Raw genomic sequence first — 16,934 nt, 5'->3', positions numbered from 1 at the left:
CGTTAGATACCCATAAAAGTGGGATCATACAGTATTTGTCTTTTTGTAACTGGCTTATTTTATATTTTATTATTAGTGTAATGTCCTCAGAGTTCATCCATTTTGTGACATATATCGAATTTCCTTCCTTTGCAAGGTTGAATACGAATTTCATTGTGTGTGTGTGTGTATCTGTATCCACGTTGATGCACATTTGGGTTGATTCTGTCTTTTGACTGTTGTGATTAATGCTGCTGTGAACATGGGTGTACAGTGCTTTTCACTTTTTTTTTTTTTAAAGAAGCTTTGTTAAATCATCTGAGTTTGTGAGGAAAACTACACTACTTAGAAGAATTGAGTTGATCATTTCTGTCTTCCTGCCTGCTGATTGTATAACCTTAGGTGAGGTTATGTGGGCCTTGGGAGTCTGCTGGACCTTCTTATGTCAGAAACGGAAACATAAAGTTGTAGGAATTCTTTTTTTTTTTTTAATATTTTATTTATTTATTTGACAGAGAGACAGCCAGCGAGAGAGGGAACACAAGCAGGGGGAGTGGGAGAGGAAGAAGCAGGCTCCCAGTGGAGCAGGGAGCCCGATGCGGGACTCGATCCCAGAACGCTGGGATCACGCCCTGAGCCGAAGGCAGATGCTTAACGACTGAGCCACCCAGGCGCCCCATAAAGTTGTAGGAATTCTTAAAGTGTAGCACAGATGTGAAGAGGCCGATGACTACTTGTTAATCCATTTTCCTTTACATTCGGGGGCACTTTAGTCATTTGCTTTCAGAAGTTCTGAGCCTGTGTTTGTTTTGGGCGGTGGTACCTGAAAAAGAAATCACTGTACTATTAAATATTTGTATAGTTAATTCGTCAGCTGTACAGTGTACCAATTTTTATCTTAAAAATAGTAACTGTAATGTTGGAAGGGAAGAATGAGTTGTTAAAAGAGAAGCTTGACTTTTCCATAAGTAATTTCCTGATCACGGTTGTTGAATGATGCAAACCGTGAAAGGATCTGCAAGATGACTTTTGTTTTGAAAGCAGGTTGTTAAAAATCAAGTGAATATACATTTTAGGTAACAATCTGTGATTGTAGCTCTTGGTTAATCTCTGAAGAGTGGAAGGATGTGAGTCACTGAAGGAGCTGAGTGCCTGGTGTGAAACTTAATGGTTTATTCGTAGAGTTGAGAAAAGTTGCCAGTCCTTTCAGATGCTGCCGCTCAAGGAGCTGTCCATTAGATTTCTTACCGGTAGAGCTGCAATGGTTTGATGCGTGGCAAATAAGGACATCATTTATCTTGTCAAAAAAATTTTTTTTAAGTCATGTCTTTTTATATAATTCAGAGGAATTTAGGAGTGTTTGTCTTCTAGGCTCATCAGCAGAGCAGACGAGCAGATCGTTTACTAGCTGCAGGGAAATACGAAGAGGCTATTTCTTGTCACAAAAAGGCTTCAGGTGAGTATTATTCTAAAGCAATACTGAGTCTAAAACTGGAGGGCAATTTCTTTTCTCCAGCATCTCTCAACAACTTATTCAGAATGAAAGTCACAATAGTAATGATGTGTTGTTGGCCCTGCATATACAAGGTTGACACTACTGACCCACCAGAACAGCGGTTTGGATTACTTTTCAAGTGAGTATGTTGGATTTCCCAGTTTCTCCTAACCTAGTCTTCCAAAACCATGAAGGTTGCATATGCCATATTGGTAAATGACTCTGGACACAGCTTCATGAATCCAAAGATTCCTAAAGATAGAACTGATTGCAAGAAGTCTACCAGTTTATATTAGTTGTTAGGGAAAATGGATTTCAAATAATTAGCCATTTTGGGTTATGAAAGTAATAACTAAATTAATTTTAACCAGTTAGTTTTCACTGAATTTCTGTTTTCTGAGATGCTGATAATACTCTTTCTTTAGCTTCCTTCTGAATATTTCATCTGTACATTCATGCCTATGGTATCATCTGATGATTGCTTTCTTTTAGGTATGAAATTTAGAATTAATGACTTCTTATCAAACAGTTATTTTATCACAGTTAGTTGCACAGTTTAGCATGTGTTGAACTTAGAAATAGATCTTTGGGGTCTGTTTTGTAAGACTGGTTTCTGTTGGCTGGTTAATTAACAAACCTAAAAGCTTTGGGGAGGGAGTATTTTACTCATGCTGCATTCAAAGTAGGCCACCTTTCTTAGAGTAAGTCCTGTAGTCTTTCTGCTGGAGGAAGACGCTATTTTTGTCCTTCTAGGCCACTGTGATGATTACAGCCATGTTGTTTCTTGGCAGAGTGTACCCCTCCAGTGTTGCCTTAGTGGTGAAATACAGACCAGCCAGTGGATACTGGTTTGAATAAGTTCTTTTATGTCAGTGATTTTTGCCTACACGCCCGTGATTTTCAGAGAAAATTTCAAGTCTTATTTTTAAAGAATTAGTTTGCCACTGAAGTATACTCCTTCAGCAGTAGGGCTGAGTGCATAATATGTACCCTGTAAGTCTTCGTGAATTTTTATGGTGTGTTTTATGGAGAACTTTATACAGAATTAAACTTGGCAGCTAGTGCTCTTTACATCTTTCATGCACCATATTTTGTTGTGAATCAAGTTGTTAAATTTATAGTCACCTTACAGAAGACAATGTACTACACTATTTTAAATAAAACAGTGTTGTGCTGGGTGCCTCAGTCGGGTAAGCATCTGCCTTCAGCTCAGGTGATGATCCTAGAGTCCTGGGATCGAGCCCCACATGGGGCTTCCTGCTCAGCGGGGAGCCTGCTTCTCCCTCTCCCTCTGCCTCCCACTCCCCCTGCTTGTGCTCTCTGTCAAATAAATAAAATCTTAAAAAAAAATGTTGTGAATGAATGCCACCCAAATAATACCTTTAATTAAGTAACCCACAGTGGTTATGGTTACATGTATATAAAATATAATACAATGGAATGACCAGCATATGTTGTGCATTGAGCAGTAGGAGATTGAGTATATAAAGGGAGAAAGGTCTCCTTCATTCCTAACCTACATCCCTGTCTTTATATGAGGAGTTAAGACTGTTGTTAGGCTTTACACGCCTCTCCCTACTTCCTCGGTATCTGCTTTCTGCGACATTCTCAGGAGTAGAAAAGATAAAGGCAGCCTTTTGGATCCCATTAGCTCTAATTAGGGAGATAGAATTTTAAGTGTGATTAGTTAATCCCGCTGAGCTGATTTGATTTGGAGTTTAGACTTGGTTAAAAGTAGCCTTGTGTTTTAGAGTGGAGTTGTGAATGTAGTGCTAGTTTAAAAATTGACGTGGTTAGGGGTGCCTGGGTGGCTCAGTCAGTTAGAATTCTTGCTTGTAGTCTTGTACAGTCCACTTCCCTAAGTGGGTTTCATTTTTTTCACAAATAGCAAAAAGAGCAAATTTTATTTTATTTATAAATATATATTTTTAAGATTTTGTTTTTAAGCGATCTCTACACCTATTGTGGGGCTGAATGTAAAATCCTGAGATCAAGAGTCACACACACTACTGACTGAGCCAGCTGGGTGCCCCTTAAAACCCAAATTTTAAATCGAAGCATGGGACATACTTTAAGTGACGGTGTGACTCTTTTTGATTCTTTTGCACTTTGGGAACTCGGTGTCCTTGGGTATCCTCTGCTGTCATGTTATGGTTTCAAGGTTCTAAAGGGTAGTCCAGTTGGTTTAAGCCTGGTTTTATGAAACTGTTCCATTTGTTCATAAAGTGGATTTAAAGCAAACTGTAGTTCACACAGGGACACAAATGTATGCAGACATAATAGGAAGTTTAAGGAAGTTCATCCACACTGTATCAGCAATAGATACAATGTCTCAATAGCCTTAAACATGAAGAAAAGGAAAAAGAAATAGTCTGTATGCAGCTATACAGACTTACTATAGGGATAAAAGGCACAAAAGTTGAGGGGAAAAATGTAAGTATGGCTAGAGCAAAGGCTGTAGAACCAACTGGGCTCTGTTGGGGAGAGACCATCCAGTTAGTCTGTATCTTGAAGACTATGGTAGAACCTGGCAGACAACAAAATCATTAAAATATTTGGATTAAGACGACAGAAAGATTGCCTTGTAGTGTCTGCAAAAAGGCAAAAAGGAACTTAATATAGGGATGAGAGATACTGAAAAGTTTATAGTAAGCAAGAAATAAAAAAATGGAGATTGTGTGTAATCTGTTGTTATAATACTTGTCATTTATACCCTGTTTTGTTCCAGATAGTATATAAAAGGCCTTAGAGAGGAATACAGCAAAATATAAAATGTAATTAAAAATAAGCGGATGAGGAATCCACAGAAAGATAAAATGAGGAGTGCCTGGGAGCATAGTTCGCAAAATGCACCATGAGTTCTTGCTTATTTGGTAGAAGAAGAACTTGGCTTTGAGCTTTCTGGAAGATAGCTCAAAGAGGAAAATTAGGGATTTTTACAGTGACTTTTTAAATTCAAGTAAATTAAGTCACCCAAGAACTGATCCTAAGGTCAGAGAGAAGTTTATTGAAATACGATTTATGGTCTTCATAAAAGACATACTATCCTCAACAACTTGCTTATAATAAATAAGTCAACGAATTCTTAAGGCTCTTAACTACCTGATTCATGGTAGGTTGATGGGATAGTTCAGAAATAATTCAATAAAAGTAGTTCTGTAGGAGGCCAAAATGATAGAGTCCAGGTATTCATGTGGATAAAAAGACACTAAAAATCCATCTCTTGATATTTTTGTGATCAGAATGAGCAATAGGGTGTTGATAGGTTCTTGTTTAATTTTAATCTTTCCTGATCCTATATTTCTGATTAGACCATCTTTACTTTCTTAATTATGAAATCTACAAGGATTTTGAAGAACAAAGCCCTTCAAGATGGGGTAGAGAGTATCTACAGGTGGTTACCACTGACTCCTTTCTTGGAGAAGTTAAGAATCCTGTCTTAAAATCCCCACCTTGTTTCTTTTCAGAAACAGGAAACTATGTAGCAGAATTGCTTCTAAAACCAGTTCTTTTTTCAATAGGAGTACTAAAAGTCTTCCTTTGACCTGTTGATTACAAGATTATGACACTCATATTAATGTGCCTTTTTTTTTTTTTAACCAGCTTATCTTTCTGAAGCCATGAAACTCACACAGTCTGAGCAGGTGAGACAATTTCTTAAAATTTGTGATAAAGGTTAGAATTTTCTTGTGGAGACTTGAACTGTGTATAAAATAAAGTATTGTGCCCCTCTCAAAAAACCGTCGTCCAAAATACATAAGATGGACAAGAGAAAAGTACTTCAGAAATTAAAACTCAGTGAACTGCTGTCGATGTCCCAGACATGGCTTGCAGAAACTTCTGTCTTCTGTTAGTTACTCCTAGATCTCACATCCACCAAATGTGTTCCTTAGAGACTTCTAGGGCCTTTCCTGAGCGTTAGCTCACAGAGAGTAAGCAGGCCTGGCCAAGGGGAAACCAGTTGGCCTTCCCTTTGCATGCCAAAAATAATTTAAATCTGAATTTGTCGTTTCCTGAATTCCTAAGCAGTTTTGGTACCTTTAAATTTTGTTTCACCAGCGGCTCTAAATTTCTTCTGTGTTTGGGGAGGGCCTACCTATGTCTTGAAAATACCTTTATCCAAAGATGATTTTCTGATTATAAAAGTGGCAGGGTATATAGGAGATACTCAGTAATGTTTGTCTAATTTGAGTTAAGGAGATCCTTTCTGTAAGGGCATATCACTGGGCAGGGAAAAAATACCACTTCCTCAGACTGAACCAAGAGAACCTGAAAGTTATGTTCTATTCCATGCTCTTCCCTTTGACTGTATAGAACTGCTCATGTTAGCCACACAATACAAACACGCACTGAGCCTCCTGAACCCCTGCTAAAAAGGGATTTTAGTTGGGGTACCTCAGTGGCTCAGTTGGTTAAGCGTCTGACTCTTTTTTTTTTGTTGTTAAGATTTTATTTATTTGTCAGAGCATAAGTGGGGAGCAGCAGGCAGAGGGAGAAGCAGGTTCCCCGCTGAGCAAGGGGTCCGATGTGGGACTCTATCCCAGGACCCCAGGATCATGACCTGAGCCAAAGGCAGATGCTTAACCGACTGAGCCACCCAGGTGTCCCTAAGCGTCTGACTCTTGATTTCAGCTCAGGTCATGATCTCAGGGTTCTGAGATCGAGCCCCAAGCTGGGCTCTGCACTCGGCATGGAGTCTGCTTAAGATTCTCTCTCTCCTTCCCTCCCTTCCCCCTGCTCTCTCTCAATCACTCTCTCTAATAAATAAAGTAAATCTTTAAAAAAGATCTTAACTAGTTATAGAATGAATGCCTAAAGAGGAAAGTTTTTCTAATTATAAGCTGAGTACAAATGGTATTTTAGAGGGGTAGGGCCATTCAAAAAAGGTCTTATTCACAGTGTTGATTTGGAAAGGACTTCTGACTTTCTGAATGAATGGGGTTTTGTTTATGAATTAAAAAAGTTAGCTTATCTAAGGTAGAAAGGCCCAGTTATTTTGTTTTTGCTTTTTTGTTTAAAAAATTTTAAAACATCATAACAGAATAGAATTCTGATTGAATCACATTGTCATAATTATTATTTTTTAGACCATTGTTTTTCTTACTTAGAATTTTTTTTAAAGTACCCAGTATGGTTAACAAAATGCCAGTTACTATTTTAAACAAAATATTAAAGTTCCCCCCCCCCACACTCTACCGTGAATATGTTACTTTTACAAGTAGAAAATTGTTAACAGAAAGTTTCCACAAATAACTCATTGACAAAAAACACATTCAACATAAAAAATTTGGAAAATATAGTTGAGTCTCAACTTGAGGCTTAGGAGTGCCAGCCTCATGAATAGTCAAAAATCTGCCTGTAACTTTTGTCCCCCTCCAAAACTTAATTACTAATATTCTGTTGTTGACCAGAAGCCTTAATGATAACATAAAACAGTTGATTACACATATTGTGTATGTTGCGTGATTATACATGTATTTTTATACAAACATGAGCTAGAAAAAAAGAAAATATTAAAATCACAAGGAAAAAAATACGTTTAGAGTACTGTCCTGAATTTGTCAACACAGTAAGTTTCTGTTGTCTGTTTACGAAAGTGAATTGTATTACTACGGACATAGTACTGTAGATGTTAATTAACATGTGTTACTGACACGAGACATCAAAAATGAAAATGAAAAAAACTCGTTTATTTGCAGATAAAACAATTCATGTACTGATAATGAAGAAGCAGCAGTATGATTGCTTTATGGTAGACTAGTCTAAACACTGATGTATGAATCATTCATTACAGAATGTTTATGGTGTATAGTATTACAGTCCTATTCATCGTATAGTATTGGAAACATTGTTACATTTAAAAAAAACCCGCTTACCTGTGATGGTAGGCTAATATGTGGTTTCTCCCGCTTATGGGAGAGGCGTACTGAATGGTAATGTAACTCTTTGAAAGCAAAGTCATAAAACGGTAAGAAAACATCATTGTGCCCGTGTAAAGGTAGACTGCTTGCACACAAGCCTTGCACATGGTGTCAGACACAATGACTACTTCAGCGATGATGAGGACACAGAAGCATTTCATATGGTTCTTGCAGCATAGTTATTAGATTTTCACATGAAGCTGCTCACACACAGGTAAGTTCATTAACTATGTGGCATGATGATAATTTACTCTTCATTAAGTGGAAGGAGATGATCATAAGGTTGTGTGTTTTTTTTTAATATAGGCATTTATTTGTTCACAAATCAGGTTGACTGGGCTCAGCTGGGCAGTTGTCAGTTGGGGGGTTGGGGAGCTCTCATGCAGTCAGATTATGGCAGCTGATGATGTCATCTCCGAGGGGGCTTCTGTCTGGTGCTGGGCTGGAGAGACTAACACGGCCTGAGAGAGCTGGGGCTCCCTAGGCAGTACGGCCTCGTTTCCCTCCTCCTCTTCTCTCCAGTTTCTGCCATCTGGCCACGTGGCCGTTGAAGTTTCCCAGCATTGTCCCTCCTTCTGCATTGTTCCTTGAATTGACCACAGAGGCCCACCCAGGTTTGAGGGAAGGGTTATTAGACTCTGTCTCTTGATAGGACTGTTAAAAATTTATAGACATGTTTTAAAACCACCACACTGGGGGGCGCCTGGGTGGCTCAGGCAGTAAAGCATCTGCCTTTGGCTCGGGTCATGGTCCCAGGGTCCTGGGATCGAGTCCTGTGTCGGGCTCCATGCTCAGCGGGGTGTCTGCTTCTTCCTCTCCCGCTCCCCCTGCTTGTGCTCTCTCTCTCTCAAATAAAAAAAATCTTTAAACAAACAAAACCACCACAGTGGGGCTGTAGTGACCCTGGGCCTGTTCCTGAGTGTGTCTCTTCCTCAACTGCCATTTAGTTAGTTAGTTAGTTAGTTAGTTAGTTAGTTGGTTGGTTGGTTGGTTGATAATACAGTGTTACATTAGTTTCAGGTGCACAGCATAGTGATTTGACAATTCTGTATATTACGCAGTGCTCACCATAAGTATAGGTCTGAGCTCTCACCATATGATGTTACTCCAGTATTATTGACTGGATTCCCTGTGCTGTGGTTTTTGTCTTCATGACTTACTTTATAACTGGAAGTTTGTACCTCTTAATCCCCTTCACCTATTTTCGTCCATCAAACCATCCTCTCCCCTGTGGCCACCACCGGTTCTCTGTGTTTGAGTCTGTTTCTCTTGTTCATTTGCTTTTTAGATTCCACATAGAAGTAAAATCATATGGTGTTTGTCTTACCTCTTTTTTTTTTCTTTTAAGATTTTATATACTTTTTTTTTTTAAGATTTTATTTATTTATTTGACAGAGATAGAGACAGCCAGTGAGAGAGGGAACACAAGCAGGGGGAGTGGGAGAGGAAGAAGCAGGCTCCCAGCGGAGGAGCCTGATGTGGGGCTCGACCCCAGGACTCCAGGATCACGCCCTGAGCCGAAGGCAGACGCTTAACGACTGAGCCACGCAGGCGCCCCAAGATTTTATATACTTATTTGTCAGAGAAGCAGAGCACAAGCGGGGGAGTGGCAGGCAGAGGGAGAAGCAGGCTCCACACCGAGCAGGGAACCCGATGTGGGACTCAATCCCAGGACCCCAGGATCATGACCCGAGCCAAAGCCAGATGCTTAACTGACTGCCACCCAGGCATCCCTGTCTTATCTCTGTCTTAACTTTGCTTGGCGTAAGACCCTCTGGGTCCATCCATGTTGTCACAAGTGGTAACATCGCATTCTTTTTAATGGCTGGATAATATTCTATTTATATACACCACATCTTTTTTTATCCATTCATCTATCCATAGACACTTAGGTTGTTTCCATATCTGGGCTATTGTAAATAATGCTGCAGTGAACGTAAGGGTGCGTATATCTTTTCAAATTAGTGTTTTTGTTTTCTTTGGGTTAATACCTAGTAGTGGAATTACTGGGTTGTATGGTGATTCTATTTTTAAATTTTTAAGGAACTGCCACACTGGCTTCCATAGTGGCTGCGCCCATTTACAGCCGCACCAGCCGTGCAGGAGGGCTCCTTTTTCTCCACATTGTCACCAGCACCTGCTGTGTCTCTAGTTGTTGATTTTAGCCATTCTGACAGGTGCGAGGTGGTATCTTGTGGTTTTCATTTGCATTTCCCTGATGCGTAGTGATGTCGAGCATCTTTTCATGGGTCTGTTGGCCATGTGGATGTCTTTTTTTGGAGAAATGTCCATTCGTGCTTTTTTTTTTTTTAATAAAGATTTTATTTATTTATTCAACAGAGATAGAGACAGGCAGCGAGAGAGGGAACACAAGCAGGGAGAGTGGGAGAGGAGGAAGCAGGCTCCCGGCAGAGGAGCCTGATGTGGGGCTCGATCCCACAACGCCGGGATCACGCCCTGAGCCAAAGGCAGGTGCCTAACCGCTGTGCCACCCAGGCGCCCCCCATTCATGCTTTCTGCCCACTTTTTAACTGGATTGTTTTTTTCATAAAGAGCTTTATGAATGCTTTATATATTTAGATATTAACCCTTATTGGATTCATTTTGTGAATACCTTCTCCCATATCGGAGGTGGTTGCCTCTTCATTTTGTTGATGGTTTCCTCCATTGTGCAAAAGTTTTATATTTTGATACAGTCCCATTTATTTTTGCTTTTGTTGTCCTTGCTTGAAGAGACAGATCCAAAAAATAATCATGGAGACCAGTGTTAAAGCACTTACTGCTTATGTTTGCTCCCAGGAATTTTATGGTTTCAGGTCACACATTTCGGTCTTTAATTCATTTTTGAGTTTATTTTTGTGGGTGGTGTAAGCAAGTGGTCCAATTTCATTCTTTTGCATGTAGTGGACCAGTTTTAATAAAGAGACTGTCTTTTCCCCATTGTATGTTCCTGCCTCCTTTGTCATAGATTAACTATGTGTGCATTTATTTTTGTGATCTCTGTTCTGTTTTATTTGATCTGTGTGTCCGTTTGGTGCCACACCGTATCGTTTTGATTACGTAGCTTTGCAGTATAGCTTGAAATCTGGGAGTACAGTACCTTTAGCTTTGTTCTTTTTTTTTTTTTTTAAGATTTTATTTATTTATTTTGAGAGAGAGGCAGAAAAACGGAGAGAGCGTGAGTGAGGGGAGGGGGAGAGAGAGGGAGAAACAGGGGAGCCTAACACAGGCCTTAATCCCAGGACCCCGAGATCATGACCTGAGCTGAAGGCAGATTCTTTTTTTTTTTTTAAAGATTTTATTTATTTATTCGACAGAGATAGAGACAGCCAGTGAGAGAGGGAACACAAGCAGGGGGAGTGGGAGAGGAAGAAGCAGGCTCACAGGGAGGAGCCTGATGTGGGGCTCGATCCCATAACGCCGGGATCACACCCTGAGCCGAAGGCAGACGCTTAACCTCCGTGCCACCCAGGCGCCCCCTGAAAGCAGATTCTTAACCGACTGAGCCACCCAGGCACCCCCAGCTTTGTTCTTTATCAAGATTGTTTTGGTTATTTATTTGGGGTCATTTGTGTTTCCATATAAATTTTAGGATTATTCTAGTTTTTTGAAAAATGTCATTGGTATTTTGATAGGGATTGCATTGAATCTGGAGATTGCTTTGGGTAATATGGACACTTTAATAGTATATCTTCCCATTTATTTGTGTCATCTTTAATTTTTTTCATCCATTAGTAGGTCATTTTCACCTCTTTGGTTATAAATTTATTTTTAGGTATTTTATTCTTTTCGATGTAATAGTAGATGTGATTGTTTTCTTAATTTCACTTTCTGCTACTTTGATATTAGTGTACAGAAACGTGATGGATTACTGTATATTTTCTGACCTGCAAACTTACTGAAATCATTTATTCTGATACTTTTCTGGTGGCTTCTTACGAGTTTTTCTGTGTATAGTATTCTGTCATCTACAAATAGTGACAATTTTATTTCTTCCTTACCAGTTTGGATACCTTTTATTTCTTTTTCTTATTGCTGGGGCTAGGACTTCTGTATTACATTGAATACGTGGCAAGGGTTGATATCCTTATCTTGTTCCTGATCTCAGAGGGAAAACTTTCAGCTTCTAACCATTGAATGTGATGTTAGCTGTGCTTTTTTCATATATGGCCTTTATTAAGTTGAGGTATGTTCCCTCTAAACCCGTTGTATTGAGAGCTTCTTTATCATGAATAGATGTTGAATTTTGTCAAATGCTTTGTCTGCATCTGTTGAGATGATTGTATGATTTTTAATCTTTCATTTTGTTAACCTGGTATATCTGGTTGATACATTTGCAGATATCAACCATCCTTGGATCCCTGAAATAAACCCTACTAGATTGTGGTAGATCGGTTTGCTAATACTTTGTTGAGGATTTTTACATCTACGTTCATCAGGAATATTAGCCTGTAATTTTCTTTTTTGTAGTGTCTTTGTCTTGTTTAGATATCGGGATAATGCTGGCCTCACAGAATTTGGAAGCTTTCCTAGCTCTTCTATTTTTTGTAATAGGTTCAAAAGGATAAGTATTAACTTCATAAAATGTTTGGTAGAATTCACCTGTGAAGTCATCTGGTCCTGGACCTTTGCTTGTTAGGAATTTTTTATTATAGATTAAGTTCAGTTACTAGTATTCAGTCTGTTTAAATTTTTCTATTTCTTCCTGATTCAGTTTGGGGAGGTTATATGTTTCTAGGAATTTATCCATTTCTTCTAGGTTGTCCAGTATGTTGATATACAAGTTTCTGTAGAAGTCTTTCATCTTCTACTAGGAGTGCGGCAGGCGAAGTCTGCCCGGTGGAGCCTCCCCTGCGCCGGCTGCCCAGAGGCCTGGCCTCTGGCCTTGGAAGGTCCCGGGAGTCCTGCTGAGGGTGCCCCGGGCCGCTCCCTGCTGTGCTGGGCGGAGTGGGAGAGAGCCGGTGTTTTCCCTCTTCTCCCTCCTGGGAGTTTCTGTCCTCGGCACAGGGTCACCAGGAGCCCTGAACCCAGGGACTCGCAGGCATGCCTTGCACAGACGTGAGCACCAGCCAGAAGCATTTATCTTAGAAGGCCAGAGCCTTTCCAGCAGTTAGGAGACATTGTGTCAATGACCAGGGCCTTAGTTGGTCCTCAGCAGAGTACCAGAAAAATAAACATATTCTCCATTTCCTTCCAGATACCATAATCGATATTATTTGTTAGGCTCTAGTATTGTTATTGTGAATCAGGGTTGTGATGTTCGAAGACCTAACAAGACCTTAGGGGGAAAACAGATGATCACATTTCTGCGCCATCTTCTCGGTGGTGGTCAGAAGTTCGTGCTTCCAGACAGGAGTCACGCACTTTCCGAAAATGTGTACCACGTGATTTGTGGTCAGCTCCGTTAGGGGTTTTTTGTCCCCCTCCTCTTTAGTGACACTTCTCCAGTCTGTGCTTCTACTCCGGAAACCTGAGAAGGAATTGTGTGGAAATTACAAAAACTTGCCGGTGATCACCACTGCCTTCCCGCTGTGTCCTCACTTCGGTCGGTCGCCGAAGAAGAGTAGACGTGTTCAGTTACTGAATAGTATGGGATGCTTTTCTGTTTTATTCCAGTATTTGCACATTTCACATTGGTCTTTTTATGGGGCTCGTGCACATTGGAAAAGTGTTCTCATTTCTGAAATTGCCGAACTGTGTTTCCCATGTGGCTCCCCCAGTTGCAGCTGCGGTTCCTGCGATGGCAGGTAGCGGACTTTACACCGCTGTGGACAGAACATGATCATTTTGGTGGTGAAAATAAAATTGATCTATAAATTAATAGCATCCCAATATGTTATTTTATAATTGAGGTTAAATAGTTTTCATCTAAACCAGAGTGCAAAACATCTGTACAGAAATGGTGTAAAATAAAACCACCCTAAAAATTAGATGTTGTTACAAAGATGAAGAAAGAGATTTACAAAAAAACCCCACAAAAATCCAGCTGATAATCTTATGAGGATTCCTTTATACGCAACTAGTTGTCTTTCTCTTGCTGCTTTTAAGATTCACTTTATCTTTAATTTTTTGACAATTCAATTATTATATATCTTGGTATGGATCTCTTTGGGTTAATTTTGTTTGGGGCTTTTTTGGATTCCTGGACCTGATTGTTTTCTTCCCTGAAGTTTTCAGCTGTTTCTTGTTTTGTTTTAAAATAAAAGTTAATTTAAAAAGCTCTATTCCTTTTTTTTTTTTTTTTAATTTCAGGGCTAAAATTTAGTGATTCATCAGGTGCATATAACACCCAGCGCTCATCACAAGTGCCCTCCTTAATGCCATCAGCCTGTTAAACCCCGTCCCCCTACCCTGCCTCCCCTCCAGCAACCCTCAGTTTGTTTCCCAGAGTTTGGTGTCTCTTACGGTTTGTCTCCCTGTTTTCATCTTATTTTTCCTTCCTTTCCCCTATGTTCATCTGTTCTGTTTCTTAAATTCCACTGTGAGTGAAATCATACGGTATTTGTCTTTCTCTGACTTCGCTTAGCATAATACCCTCTAGTTCCATCCACGTCATTGGAGATGGCAAGCGTTCATTCTTTTGATGGCTGAGTAGTAGTCCTTTACACACATACACACACCCCTTCTTTATCCATTCGTCTGTCAGTGAATATCTGGGCTCTTTCCATAGTTTGGCTGTTGCAGACGTTGTTATTATTTCTTCATGTAAGTTTTCTTATTCTGCTTTGTTGTCACAGAGATCTCTTTAAGTAACTATATCCTCATCCAGAAAAATTTTCGATGTTGATTTTGGGTGATTTCTACCCTTTCGGGTTGCTCTCTCTTCTTCTGTATCATCTAATCTGTTTATTCCCTATCGTGTATTTTTTGCTTATTGTATTCTTCTGCTCTGCGTGGTACTTTCTTCTATCATGGAGATATTTTCTGTCTCTTTGTTGAAGACTTGTGTTCCTCCATCTTCTCCTAAGCTTGGTGAGCACTTTATGACCATTACTTTGAGCTGTTTAAAGGGGTAGATTTCTTTTCTTTGTTTCATTTAGTAGTTTTTCTGAGGATCTGTCTTATTCTTTCATTTAGAATGTGTTCTTGGATTTTTTCTGTCTTTATTTCTGTTAGGGAGTTAACCTGCGTCCGCCGGTCTTGACGGAGTGGCCTTGTGTAGACGTCCTGTGGGTCTCAGAAGCGCAGCCCTCCCTAATCCCCTTGTGGCCTGCGTGGACCCCCTGTGTGTGTGGCGGCCGTGACTGCTGCGGGTGGGAGCGGCCTCTGGCCCAGCCGAGACCAAGTTGTTTTGAAAAAAGGCGAGGTTCTGTTGAATTGCCAACACAGTATGTACATTTTAAGCGTTGATGAAGTTGTTGGGAAAGGAGCTAGGGCCTTGGGATGGTACCCGCTGGCTCTCACTGCAGAGACGTCCGTGTGAAATGACCTCTCCTTGTGCGCACTAGGCTCGGCTGTCGCTGGGGCTGCAGCGGGAGAGCCACGCCAAGCAGCTGCTGCTCATCCAGGAGAGGTGGACGCGGGCGAAGCGCGAGCAGCGGCTCAAGGCCCAGCGCGGCGCAGACAGGGAGGCGGCCGCCCAGCTGCAGACGTCGCACAGGCCCCCCGCGGACGACGCCGAGGGCCGGGGCCCCCTTCTCTCGGAGAAGTACAGCCCTTCCGCCGAGAAGCGCCCGCCCGGGCTGCCGGGCGTGTTTGACAGGGACCCGGACACGCTGCTGTTCCTGCTGCAGCGGAAGAGCGAGCCGGCCGAGCCGTGCCCCGGCAGCAAGGCGCCCAAGGACGAGAAGACCGTCCGAGAGGAGCAGGCCACCAAGATCGCCGACCTGGAGCGGCACGTGCAGCTCCTCGTGGCCGAGAATGAAAGACTGAGGAGAGAAAATAAGCAGCTGAGGGCCGAGAAGGCCAGACTTCTGAAAGGCCCCGCGGAGAAGGAGCCGGACGTCGACGCTGATTTTGTGGAGAAGTCGGAGCTGTGGAACTTGCCGCCGCAGGCCGAGCCCGCCGCCGCCTCGGCAAGCTGGCAGAAGTTCGCCGCCGGCCCTGGGAAGGCCAAGGACATTCCGATACCCAGCCTGCCGCCCTTGGACTTCCCGTCGCCGGAGCTTCCCCTCATGGAGCTCTCTGAGGATATTCTCAAAGGGCTTATGAATAATTGAACCGCAAGGCCAGCAAAGAGCGGAGAAGACCAGACGAGGGAGCGGAGTGATGCAGTGCTTCCAGAAAAACGGGGGGAGCGCGCAGGTGACTGCGGAGACGCCCGGCCTCCGGCCGTGGGGGCGGGGCCGCGGCCCGAAACGCTCCCCGTGAAACGTGCCCGCGTCTGCCGAGCGCTCGCGCCCGCGCCAGGGCTTCCGGCCGGGGCAGACACCGGCCTCTCGGGGGCTCGCTTTCTCCTGATACAAACCAAATGGCTACCTGGAATAGTTTTTTCAAGCAACAGTTATTTTTCTTATCTTCAGGGTTAAAATGTATAAACGTATGTTATGTATAATTAATCTTTAATGCCATAAATGATAATGCAAAACCTAAATAATAGGGCGGCCCGAGGGCCACCTTGTATTTGAAACATGCTTTCTATCATGCATTGACTGTATGCATTTTGTTATGCACATTTCGTTTGTTGAATAAGGCGTGTAAGACACACCTTTCTAGATGAAACTGTGTGCCACACTTTGCACTACTCATGACATAATGAGAACCTCAAGACTATCAGGAGAAATATTTAAATTTCCATTTTATGAAGAAAGGAACCAAATTGTTAGTTATGCTTTTTTTTAATTACCAGTTTACATAATTAATCAGGGTGCATTTTAAGTTCTAACTTTTTGTTTATTGTTTAAATGTATCATTTGAAAGTACGAAGGAAAGATCCTTTCTTTACTGATGCATGAGTGGAAGTAATGGTAGTTGGCAGTGTTTGATTGTAAGAAGTCAATAAAGTAATTGTGTTTTATACCTTTGTTGAATGTGGTCGGTAGTTGACAGGCAGGTTTGTGTGTCTCTTGTCAGTTCTGAATATGCATTTGAAGAGATTCAGCCAAACGATCACTTGGGTTTGTTAAAGACGATCACTTGGGTTTGTTAAAGACGTGTGCTTCGTGGTTTTGTAGTTCGTCTCCCGTGGGGGGGGTGAAGGAGAGGAAGTATGTTCCTGAGGTTTACACGTGCTCCCTCTTCTTGCCCAGCCGCAGGGACAGTGCTCAGGCGGGGGGGGGGGGGGGGGGGGGGGGAGAGGCAACCGTCCCCGGGTCCCCGGCCCCAGCTCCGTGGAGTCCGACAATGTTCTGCCGATGTTCCAGGAGCCGGGAGGGAGGGAGGAGGAGGAGGTAAGTGAAAAATGCTTGGCTACAGGCCACTGGGTGTGTTCGAAGCCTAGACTTTGTTCCCGGTGTGGCATTGTGGGAGTGCCAGACAGATGGACGGACACCGTGCGGCCTCAGGGACAGTGGGGCCGCGGGGTAGGACTGGGCACACACGTTTGGTGATGAGACTGGCAGAAGTAAGATGAGCTGAAGCGAGCTGGCGAGGCCACATTT

At 42.0% G+C, this 16,934-nt stretch overlaps 1 protein-coding gene across 2 annotated transcripts in view; it reads left to right on the top strand.

Moving 5' to 3' along the window:
* Positions 1–16,351, top strand: part of NRBF2 (nuclear receptor binding factor 2) — a 28,274-nt gene extending 11,923 nt beyond the window's left edge. For both annotated transcript variants that reach the window (XM_026504306.4, XM_026504307.4), the window contains 3 exons: positions 1,351–1,435; positions 5,078–5,118; positions 14,844–16,351. In XM_026504306.4, coding sequence (XP_026360091.1) covers positions 1,351–1,435; positions 5,078–5,118; positions 14,844–15,554 — 837 coding nt within the window. In that variant the 3' untranslated portion in view covers positions 15,555–16,351. The remainder of the gene's footprint in view (positions 1–1,350; positions 1,436–5,077; positions 5,119–14,843) is intronic.
* The last annotated feature ends 583 nt before the right edge of the window (positions 16,352–16,934 follow it).

Source organism: Ursus arctos, unplaced genomic scaffold, assembly GCF_023065955.2.
Source record: "Ursus arctos isolate Adak ecotype North America unplaced genomic scaffold, UrsArc2.0 scaffold_7, whole genome shotgun sequence".
Classification (NCBI taxonomy): domain Eukaryota; kingdom Metazoa; phylum Chordata; class Mammalia; order Carnivora; family Ursidae; genus Ursus; species Ursus arctos.
Note: the sequence above shows the minus strand (reverse complement) of the source record. Positions and strands in the feature narration are given on the sequence as shown.